The sequence below is a fragment of the Cricetulus griseus genome (assembly GCF_003668045.3).
Source record: "Cricetulus griseus strain 17A/GY chromosome 1 unlocalized genomic scaffold, alternate assembly CriGri-PICRH-1.0 chr1_0, whole genome shotgun sequence".
Lineage (NCBI taxonomy): Eukaryota > Metazoa > Chordata > Mammalia > Rodentia > Cricetidae > Cricetulus > Cricetulus griseus.
In genome coordinates, this window is record NW_023276806.1 from 263,265,283 (window position 1) to 263,277,637 (window position 12,355).

Below are 12,355 nucleotides of genomic sequence, written 5' to 3' on the forward strand. Positions count from 1 at the left end.
TAATTTTAAAACTATTTGAATCAGACAATTTAATGTTTCTGTTTTTAATAAGATAATTAAGCAGATCTTGAAAATGTTACTTAGCTAGTTTTCCTTCTATTTCTTAGCATTGCTCATAATAAAAATACCTACTTATGGACGATTACTGAAGAATCAAAATGCTGCAGGCGTGGGGAGCACAGTATATAAACAGGCAGCAACTGAGAACCTGGAGACCCAATTGTGAAGTCACAGTTCCATATCCCAAGAAATTAAAGGCCCAGTCTATGTAATTTCTAGGTCAGACTTAGATAGCTATATTCCGTCCTTCCCCTCTATCTTCACTTGGGTCAGTGTCTCAGTGTGTAGCCTCAGGTTAGCCTCAAATTCAGGATCTCCCTGCCTTAGCCTACAAGTCTCCAACTTCTGAGACTAGAATTTGAGGTGCTTGGTATTTATCTCCTCCTTCTTTTGGGATAAGATCTTCCCATGTAGCACAGGCTGGCCTCAAACGTATAACAATCTTCCTGCTCAGCCTCCAAGCACTGAGTTCATGGGCATGTGACACCAAACCAAGATACAGTATCCCTTCCCTTTAAAGACAAACTAATGCAGTCCAGGCTGGCCTCAGACTCACTTCAAATGGTAGGATAAAACTGATCTTGATCCTCTTGCCTCTGATTCCCAAGTTCTAGGATTTATAAACATACACCCCCATGTGTGTGTATCTTTAGTGCCTTGCTTTTTATCTAAGGAAACTCATCCTTAAGTCACTTATTTTAAAGCTAAGAACAATGGAAAGCAAACGTTTTACTACATTCAGCAGATTTTCTCTACATCATGGGTGGAAGTTACACGGATGCAAAATGCATGGAAAATGAACAGAATGTCTGCACCCAGTGGAAAGACAAGGCCCTAGAAATACATTCAAACTCTTTAGGCCAGTCTGCCTTTGGATCTTTTCAGAACCACTGTGCTGGTGAAGTAATAACAGTTATTTCCATGCAGCTATTCTTGCTGTATACAGGGCAGGACCACCAGGCACCTGGAGGGCATCTTACCAAACAGCTCCCCAAATCTATGGTCTTTGGATGTAGATCTAAAAATACTTACAATGAAGAAACTCAATGTTGGCATTTAAGAATTGGTTTTGTCATTTTTCTATGTCCTCACCTATGCAAGAAGATCAAATTGTGCAGCCAGAGAGAGGGAAGATGACTGAGTAGTCTCATCTCCAATGCGCTAAAGCACATTTGCAAGTTATGGTGGCTCACACCTGAACTCTAGCACTTGGAATACTGCAAGTTTGGGGACAGCCTGGGCTACAGTGTGAGAGCTCTTTTCTCAAAAACAAAAATGCAAGACACAGATCAAAGTAATTTATGTAACAGTACTAAGAAATTAACATTTTAAAATTATAGTGCTGACATTTCTAGAAATAGATGTTAATAGTTGCTGTCAAAATCATGTTTAGACAAAATGCAGTAAGTACACTCGCTTCTGGGAAAACTTTGTTTCCCAGCTGCTATGTTTGGCATTAAAAGGAATCCCCTGAAAACAGGAAACAGCTCTTTCACTCCACTGTGACCATCAAGCCATCATCTAACCTCTTCAGTGCACAAAGCACATGAGCCCAGGAAAAGGCCCGAGCTCCTTCTAGTCTCTGGTGGCGCCTTCTAGACGACAACCTCTTGCCGTCAGGGATGGTACATGCCAGGGATGGTACATGCCGGCTGTTTTTCTGCTTCACTGTGCCACATTGTAGCAGGCACACTCCACAGAAAGAATAGGTGGGGCTACAAATCTCTCCCCTTTATTCAAGTATTTTTAACCCCTGGAATACAGTAATATTTACAAACAATAAGATAGTTTCACATATTCAGTTTCCATGTAAAACACAATGAAAAATGAGGAGATTTAGACTTTCAACTTAGATTTGATTCAGATGAAAACCTTATCTGCATTTGCACCTTTTTAGCTTAACTCTGAGAAGTCATCCCCGTGACCAGAGAGGTTAGTTACAGGGGAGGAAACAAATTCTCATGTGTTGTTGTAACTGCTGTGTCTCTGTGGCAAGACTCCAGCCTGTCTACTCTTTCTCATTCCACCCTCTCTGGCCTCGTCCTAATTCTCATCATGGAGCAACTGCAGCCTCAGGAAGAGGAAGGAGAAAGTAAAGGAAGGATGGGGGGGTGGGTGCACGCCGTCCCATCTCTTCGAAAGATATTCAAGTCTCTTTGAAAACTGTAAGGGATGAATAGGAACAAGCCAAGGGACAGCTCAGCTGAGGAGGCTTCCCTACTCCTACTTCCCTTCTCCTATGCTCCAGCATGTGGACCTGGCAAGAATGGGCGGAACCTGAGCTTTGGAGGCAGAGTCACCTACACACACACAAGTCACACGCTTGGAGAGCTGAGCATGATCACTTCACACCGTCTATGAAAGAACTTCCCCTGCTTGTCTGTGAATGGTCTATTGTCACAAAGGATGCTGGGAAGGTTTATCCGTTAACTATTTCTGACTACGCTGATTCTAAACCATGGAGACATACACCCTGAAAGAATGAACAGTTAGTGTCTGCCTTTGATTTTGCTCAGTCAAAAGAGGACTGAGGTTAGGGGAGAGAATAAAGCACGCTAGGAAATTTTTGGCTGTGCTGGAACAAAAGTTAGACAAATACTTCCCCTAAAAAAGTAAATTCAAAACAAGACAAAACTTCTCAAAAGTAACCATTTAGAACACTGGAAATCAACTAAAGGCAAATAACAAATTAAGAAATATTATTCATGAAAAGTGGCTAAAATATGAGGTAAAAATAGCAGGAGTGTGTGGCCCTCCTGATAAAAGCAGCTTTTCTCATCTTCTTGGATACTATACTCTCAGGTTTGTAACACACAGATAGAGACTTGACACTGCAAAAGAGGAGAAACAAAGCTACACTAGAGGCAAAGTTGCTATTGTTTCTTTTCTTTTTTAAGCTAATTAAGACAAACTTTAAGTAAATTATGACAAAATTTACAGTATAAACCTTATAAAGCTCAGTAACAAAATAAAGATACTAATAAATTATCTGCCACCAAAAAGAAGCACAACAGAGTAGGTAACTCAGTTGGAAAAGTGCTTGCTATGCAGGCATGAGGGGCCCAGTGTCTAGACAAGGTGGCAATGCTTGTGCCCCAGTGCTGGGGGGCTCCCTGGGCTCGCTGCTCAGTCAGCCTAACTTAATCAGCAAGCTCAAGCCACTGAGAGACTAAAAAAAGGAGAGGCTGGAGAAGTGGTTAAGAGTGTAGTACTCTTCCAGAGGACCAAAGTTCAGCTCCTAGCACCCATGTCAGATGGCCTACAACTGCCTATAACTCTAGTGCCAAGGGATCAGCCTCTTCTGCATGTATGCACATACCCACATACACATACACAAGCATAAGTACAGATGCAGCAGGCACAGGTGCACACACACCTGCACACACTCATAGACACGGAGACACACATACCATGCTGACTGAATAACAGACAGTGAAAGTAGATATATTATTATCAGAAAAAGTAAAGGTGAATAGAAGATATCCTCGGGAATGGAAAAGTCATTTCATAACAACAGAGGCAAATTTCTCAAGACAAAGAATCCTAAACATCTGTGGAGCCAGGCAGCTTCTGGGCTAGACAAGCTAGACCACACTTTGCCGTCCCAGTATGTGGTAGGCTGAGGTAAGAGAATGCCTCAACTTCTAGGCCGGCCTAAGAGACAGGGAGAAACCAACAAATCACCTAGTGTCACAGTGCCCCAAACCGTTAGAACTGCAGGTAGAGAAACCTGCAGCTTGTTTCCAGAGATTCTAATGTCCTCCTCTAAGGATGGACACCACTCTCACAATGAATCTGACCAGGCATCTACAAAGTGTCTCTCCATAACCACAGATGAGCACTCCAGATCACAGTCTGAGTCAAAGGATTCTCTACACACATGGAATTAAACTTAGAAACGTGAAGACCTCTGAAACAATCCTCAAATATTTAGAAACCAAATGATACTCTTTGAAGTAGCCCCATGAGTCAAAAAAACTAAATTAGTCACCTACTTAACAGACTAAGACAGGACAATGGCTTGAATCCAGGAGTCTAAGGCTGAAACAACAGAGCAAGACTGTTTCAAAATAAAATTAAGTAAAAATAAAAATGAAAGAAAAACATTAAAGAGTATTCTGAATTAAAATATAGAGCATCAAAACTTATAGGATGTCAATAGAAAAGATAGCTTCAAATTAAGGTAACAACTTTCACCATAATAAACTGAAAAGCAAATGAGCCTTTCTCCAGTTCTGTCTGCCACACACAGCCTCTACCACACACCGTTGCAACCACAACACTCTGCCCATGTCTGTCAGCTAAGTGATCAAGCACTGAACTACTGAAAACATGAGCCAAAATACAGTTTTCCTCCTTTAAAAACAAAAACATCTGGGTTGTGGTGGCAGAAACCTTTAATTCCAGCACTCAGGAGGCAGAGGCAGGTGGATCTCTGTGAGTTTGAGGGCAGCATGGTCTACAAGAGCTAGTTCCAGGACAGGCTCCAAAGCTACACAGAGAAAGCCTGTCTTGAAAAACCAAACCAAACAAACCATACCAACCAAACAACAACAAAATGAAACTCAAAGGAACAAGAAAGAAAGGAAGAAAGAAAGAAAGAAAGAAAGAAAGAAAGAAAGAAAGAAAGAAAAGGAGAGAGGGAGGGAAGGAGGGAGGGAGGGAAAGAAATAAAGAATGAACAATTACAGTGGGATTGAGGAAACAGAAACTAAAAATAACAGAAAATATAAAAATCAAAACCAAAACCAAACACCAATTCTTTGGTAAGACAAATATATTTGATAAACTTCTAGGCAGTTAATCTGAGAAAAAAAAAAGACACCATAAAATTACACTATAAATATATAAAAGGAAGCCTACAGACACTATATGAATACCTTTGCCAATATCCAACAACTCAGATTTCTGAAAACTAAGTTCATTCATAGACAGAGAGATAAACAGTCTATATCTGTTAAAGAAATCAGATTTTGTAGTTAAAAACTTCCCCACAAAGAAAACCCCAGATCCAGAGGCTTCACTGGGAAATTCTACCAAACACATAAAAAATTATGCCAGTTTTACACAAATTTCTCCATAAATCTGAAGAGGTAATTCCTAATAGTTTGTTCGAGGAAGTCAACATATGTTGATGCCATATACTGACAAAGTATACAGAAACAAACTGATATAACTTCTAAATAAATTCTTAACAGGTTCTAACATTAAAGAGAAAATAGGATCAACTCAATAGACACAGATAAACATTTGACAAAACTCAATATTCATTCTTGGTTTTTGAGGGTTTTTTTTTTGGGGGGGGTGGAAACCTTATTTATTCTTTATTTTATATACATGGGGGTATTTTTCCTCCATGTCTGCCTGCACACCACATTCATGCCTACAGAGGCTAGAAAGGGGTATTTGATTCCCTGAAACTAGAATTACAGACACTTATGAACTGCCATGTAGGTACTGAGAACTGAACTTAGGTCCTCTGGAAGAGCAACCACTGTTCTTAATCACTGAGCTATCTCTCTAACACCTCCCTTTTTTTGAGATAGGGTCTTACTATGTAGCCTTGGCAGGCTTCAAACTCACTATGTAGACCAGGCTAGCCACAAATTCAGAGATCCTCATGCCTCTGCCTTATGAGTGAGTACTCGGATTAAAGCCATACACCGCCACACCTGGCTCTTTTTTTTTTTTTTTTTAAGAAATCCCCAGAGAAGTAATAATAAAAGGAAACTTTACTTATGATGTCATCAAGCAAAAAATAAGTAAATAAATAAATAAATAAGGGTAAATACGGTTCTCAACTCAAGGTGCTTTCTTCTCTGCAAGTCTGGTGGGAGCTACGTTGGTTAGCTGCCTTTGAAGATACTCTTTCTTTGTAACTTAGACAGTTTTTGTTTGTTTGCTTTTTGTTTTGGGAGTCTTGGCAGAGGCCTGGGCCTATCACTGTACTGTAACTGACTGCTAAGTGCTGGTGTGTATTTACTGATGGCACCACAGCTTCCCAACACCACCAGCTACACTTCTGTTCCCTGACTCCACCTCTACACTTGGCAGAAGACTCCACACAGCTCACTACTGATCTTTACAGTAGAAGAAAATGTTACAATGCAAACAAAGCATTGTCCTTAAAAAAGTGAGTGATGGGTTGAGGATTTTGCTCAGCGGTAGACGGCTTGCCTAGTAAGCGCAAGGCCCTAGGTTCGGTCCTCAGCTGGGGGGTGAGTGTGTGTGGGGGGGGTGTGGGTGTGTGAGAAAAGTGATAAAGCCATAAGTCCATAAATTCTCCACTAAGAAATTTCTGATACTGTCTACATATTAATGGAGCACATGCCTCAATAAAGCTTCAAGTATCTCAAGTGGGACTCAAATCTGTTTTTATTAAACTGTTTTCTACGAGGTTAAGTGATTTCATTATCCTTTAGATTTAGCTAATCCATTTGTAAGTTTGATATTTTATCAGAAACTCAGTCGTTTTCATCTAAAACAAAGCTCTCAGGCTGGGAACCTGGCTCTATGGGTAGAGTGTCTGTCTGCATAAGCATGAGGACCAGAGTCTGGATCCTCTCTTGTCTCTGGGGAAGCAGAAACAGGAGGCACAAAGGTCTTGGGCCCTAGGGGAGAACCGATTACCATTATTCTGCTAAAATGACATATTATTAGGTTGATTCCATAGACTGTGCATCTTTCACCCGCATCAGAGAAGCTTCTTTATGCTGCAGATGACGTGAACACAGACCCAACTCTGGCTGAGAGTGTGTAGTGACCAGGCCTAACTAGGACTTCTATACCTGCCCCTCCACCTAGGGATGAGGGATCATCATGGAAGAGCAGGAGGAAAGACTGGGAGAGCCAGAGGTGGTGGACGATTGCGAGGAAGCCATGCTTTCCAGACACAGAGAGAAAAGTAGCACACAACAACTCACAGCAATTGTGACAACATATACAAGACCTGCTCAAACTCAAGCCAAATAATCCCAGTGTGGACAGGGGAGGTGAACACAAAACCCCATCCCTGAGCTGAGGAGTTGTGAGAGAGTAAAACCTGTGTCTTTTTGTGGTCCCTGGTAATCAACCCTGGCTTCAACAGAAGGCACACATCCAAGAGCACATGAACAGCATGGATGTACACTGATATCTGTTGTTGCTGATACTGTTTTGTAACAAGGAAGACACAGAGGGAAGTAGATAGGCAACAGGGAGGGGAGATGTGGGAGGAGGTGGGGGACTGGTGTGAATATGATCAAAATAAACTGTATACAATTCTCAAAAATGATAAATTTTATTAAAAGGAAAAAACATTTGTTGGACTAAACCCTATAGTTAAATGAAAATTTTAAAACATAATTGTGGAGACTGAGGATGCAGTCAAGTGGTTTAGAATGAATGCTAGGCCCTGAGTTCCATCCCCAACAGAGTAAAGCAGTGCTGCCAAAACACAAAACAAGAGTCAATCTTAAAGCCGTAGCTCTAGAAGCTGCTTGTGGTTTCTCTCCTCAACAAATCAGAATATCAGGTCCTTCCAATGCTAACTCTAGTGTTCTAAAACTACAGTGCTTCATAAATGGCAGGGCACAATTTAAAGGAGACGAGCGTATTTGTCAAGTAAAGTTGTATTCGCAATAGCTTATTTTGCAATGGTGGTTAATAAGATTACAGTGATCAGCACAGCAATCTGAAGATCAAAGAAGATCTGAGTACTAGGGAATCCATCTGCATTGATTAGACAGTTTCTCTGACATAAAGCATTCATGGTTCATTTGGGGGTCTGCGAGATCAGTGCATACTGAGTGTCACGTAACAGCTCCGTGCCCCTTCTGAACAGAGATTTGTGAGGCGGCAGAGACCAAAGGCCTGAACCCACTGCTGGTGCCTAAGGACACACATGCTCACCCATACGCACAGCCAGCCTGGAAAGGGGCTCTGGTACTTCTTACGTGGTATGTGACACATTAGAGCTCTAACAGATCAGTCTGTTAGTTTAAAACAGTTATGGCTGGGACTGGAGAGTCGGCTCAGCAGTCAAGAGCACGTACTACTCTTGTAGAGGACCTGAGGTCAGTTCCCAGCATTCACAATGGCTGGGACACCAGGATTGCCGAGCTGGATACTGATGAAAATTTCAGCCCCAGTGGCACTGTGGGAGCCTTTCAGACAGGTTACAGCCAGCAACACAAGTGCATCAACATCTGGAAAGGGTGCATCGTGGGCTGCTGGCAGCCTGTGTTTTTAGCTACCAAATTTCTTACAATAAACCCAAACATGAGTGGTGACGTGAGTACCACTGAAGAGGGGTCAATTAGTATGGAGGGCACTACACACCTGAGCACAACTGGTTGCCTACCTCCCATCCATGAAGAACTCAGCTGTGGCTGAAATTCCAAATCCAGACTGAGAACTACTGTCCAATAAAAGGAAACTGGTTCAAAAACAGTAGATGGCAAGAAATAAACTTGAGGCTGAAGACAATGAAATAAAAACAAACAAACAAACAAACAAACAAAAAACCCACAAAGAATCAATGAAATTAAAGAGGTGGTTCTTAGAGGGTAAAAACAGATTGACAAACTCTTAGCCAAACTGAATAAAAGAAGACAGAAGATCCAAATTAATAAAATCAGAGATGAAGTGGGGCATTTTACAACAAACACTAAGGAAATTCAGAGACTCATAAGGACAAGCTTTAAAAATCTCTAACAAACTGAAAAACCTAAAAGAAATGGATGAATTTCCTTATGTATACAATCTACTAAATCTAAATAAAGAACAAGTAAGCAATTTAAACAGACCCATAACCCAAAATGAAAGAGAAGCATTAACTAAGAAATCTCCCAATCAAACAAAGAACAACCCACAAAAAGTCATATGGATTCAGCACAGAATTCTACCAGCCCTTTAAAGAATAATTAATGGCAATACTTGTAAAATTTTTCCACATATTAGAAAGAAGAAACACTTCCTAATTCTTTATACAAGCCAACAACTACCCTGATTCAAAAAAACCATACAAAGACCTAACAAAAAATTACAGTGTGGTAGTTGGAATGTAATTGGCTCCCATTCGATCATGGTGTGGCTGGGGTAAATATGGACTTGTTGGAGGAAGTGTGTCACTGTGGAGGTGGGCTTTGGGGTTTCATATATGCTCAAGCCACAGCCAGTAAGTATCTCAGTCCACTTTCTGTTGCCAATGGATTAAAGACGTAGAATTCTCAGCTCCCTCTGCAGCACCATGTCGTCTTGTACACCACCATGTTTTATCATAATGATAATGGACTGAATCTCTGAAACTGTAAGCCACCCAATTCAATGTTTTCTTATAAGAGTTGCTGTGGTCATGGTGTCTCTTCACAGCAACAGAAACCCTAAGACACTGATCAGTCTCCTTTATGAACACAGATGCAAAAATTCTCAATAAAATACTTGCAATCTGGATCCAAGAACACATCAAATACAATTTCTACCATAATCAAGTTGGCTTCATCCCAGAGATGCGGGGATGATTCAACATACATAAATCAAGAAACGTAATACACCATATATAAGCATATATGAAAGACAAACCCCACATGATCATTTCATGAAGTGCAGAAAAGGCCTTTGACAAAAGCCAACACCCTTTCATAAAAGTCCTGCAAGACTAGGGATACAAGGGATATAACTCAACATAATAAAGGCAATCGACAGCAAGCCCACAGTCAACATCAACCTAAACATCGAGAAACTCAAGCATTTCCACTAAAATAAGAAACAAGACAAGGATGACCACTCTCTCCGAACCTATTCGACATAGTACATGAAGTCATAGCTGGAGCAGTAAGACAAAGGAAGGACGTCAAGGGGTGACAAATGGAAAGGAAGAAGTCTAAGTACCTTTATTTGCAGATGATATGACTTTATACACAAATAATCCTAAAAACTCCACCAACAAACTTCTATAGCTGATAAATACTTTCAGTGAGTAGCAGGATAAAAATGAACACACAGAAATCAGTAGCCTCCACCCCCAACCTCCCCCCCACCCCACCCCCACCCCCGAGACAGGGTTTCTCTGTATTGCTTTGGAGGTTGTCCTGGAACTCTGTAGACCAGGCTGGCCTCGAACTCACAGAGATTCACCTGCCTCTGCCTACCAAGTGCTGGGATTAAAGGCATCTACCACAAACGCCCGGCTAATCAGTAGCTTTCTTATATACAAAGGAAAAAGAAAGTGAGGAAGGATCAGGGAAATGATACCTTTTACAATAACGTTTAAAAAAAATGTATCTTAGGGTAATGCTTCGCTGTCTTTAAAAGCAATTTGCTTATTGTGATGAAAGGCACATGCAATTTAAATTGTAGCTGTCAGGAGTATGGGAGATTTGCACTATTATACTCCCATCACCACCTGCCATCTCATTTTGTAAATACTGAACAATAACTAGCTGCACACAAAGATGGTCCTACTGTCTATGTGCATTTATGCCGCTGTTGTGGGTGTTTATGAAAGCAGAACCATACAGAATTGGTCCTTTCCCATGGGGTTTGTTCCTCTAGCCTTCAAGGTTCATCTATATTGTAATGTGTATCAGAATCGCTCCATTATACACATACAGCACTCTGCTGTAAGCAGAGAGCCCTATTACTCATCCACTCATTTGCCAATGGTTGCTGGGATGCTTGTACTTTCCACCTTGTAGCGTCTGTGAATTGTGGTGCTATGGACAATGGGGACACCCAAGCTGTCTCTTTGGATCCCTGTTTTCAATTCTTCCAATTATATATCCAGAGATGTAACTGTCTGGTAATATGGTCATTCTGAATGTTTTTAAGGATAGCTAGCTAATTTCCCAGAACAGTTGTCACACTTTACATTGTGTCTATAGCTCCCTATTCACACCCTCCCTCTAATCTCCACTAAAGCTAATAGGAGCTAGAAACGGCAGACCACTGGCAGATGCTCAGTGACTATTGCGTCTTCCTCACATGGCCTGTGTACACTTGGCTCACTAAGCCTAGATGAGCTGCCAATCACTGCTTGAAGTCATGAACCAATTTGTCCACAGGCAGCTTCTTAATGCTAGATCTTGGCCACTGATTCCTCTACTACTTTGTTATTTCTTTCATGGAAGAGTTTTCTGTTAATAGTTGGGTTTGGGTTTGTTTTGTTTTTGTTTTTGGCCATTTTGTTGACATGAACCCAGTAATATAGAACTCCAATGACATTCTGGCATTCCCCTGCACATCTGTGAGGAAAATCAGTTGCAATCTGGAAAAGGTCTCTGTAACTTAAATCCTATATGAGGATCCTGGGAATCTAAACAGAAATTTTTTAGCAGTATAATAAATATGTTTATTTTGTGTGGCATTAAATCTCTTCTTCACAACTGTATTTAACATCACATAAAATAAAACCTGAATAAAACGCTGGAAGAAAGACAGGAAGAAGTGGCAGGATACTATAATAGTCCAGAAAGGAAACAATGCAGCATAAACTGCAATGGGAATGGTGAAACGCTGTGAAAACAAAAATACAGAGACCTAGTGCCTGGGTGAATTTAAATGAAATATGTATGTTTTCAATGCTAATCCGATGTCATCTCATCAGAAGCACTTAACCTGGACTTGAGAAGTGCTGTAAGGGCCAGTCAAAGTCCTTAGTGGATAAAAGTACCTGCAGCGCAAAGCCTGGCAACCTGACTAGCCTGAAGCCCACAGTGGAAAGAGAAAGGCAACTCCCAAAGGCTAGGACATGCACACCACACTCATGCTCGCAAACACGGAACAAGGAGGACTTTGTAAAGGTGCTCATCAAAAGTACCAGAAAACCGGTTACTTCTCACAGAAATAAGCTTATCTTGTCCCAGGGGCACTCAACCAAGTTCAGTACAGACTCTGAGAATGTGTGCACACTTAAGACTCAGTATAAGAATCATTTTGAATGTAAGATGCGAAGTCAGTGATGAGTTGGTGCTTGCTCAGTGCTCACTCACACTGAGTAAGAGAACCACATGGTTACCTGATAACCTTCTGTCTTCTTCTGACACCACTTCAACAAGGCGTTCCTTTTAGATCCTCCGTATTCCCTTGCCAGAGCTGAGAGGGGGTCTTTCCGTTCCTCCCTAATTTGTGAAAATAAGGAACCCAAATTGACATATTTGAGTACCACTGTAAGACCCCAGCACTGATTGCACTTTTGATAGATACAAGCACGAAACTAAGGCTGTTTCACGTTAAGACATAGATTTTTATTTAATTTCACAATCAGTTTTTAGTTTGTGGTCCCATAGACCTACAGCTGGCAAGGCTAAGAGGAGGA

At 41.1% G+C, this 12,355-nt stretch overlaps 1 protein-coding gene across 4 annotated transcripts in view; it reads right to left on the minus strand.

The window, feature by feature from the left end:
* Positions 1 to 12,355, minus strand: part of LOC100768534 (cytospin-A) — a 96,381-nt gene that overhangs the window by 20,505 nt on the left and 63,521 nt on the right. For all 4 annotated transcript variants that reach the window (XM_027394199.2, XM_027394198.2, XM_035452037.1 and 1 more), the window contains one exon: positions 12,056 to 12,158. In XM_027394199.2, coding sequence (XP_027250000.1) covers positions 12,056 to 12,158 — 103 coding nt within the window. The remainder of the gene's footprint in view (positions 1 to 12,055; positions 12,159 to 12,355) is intronic.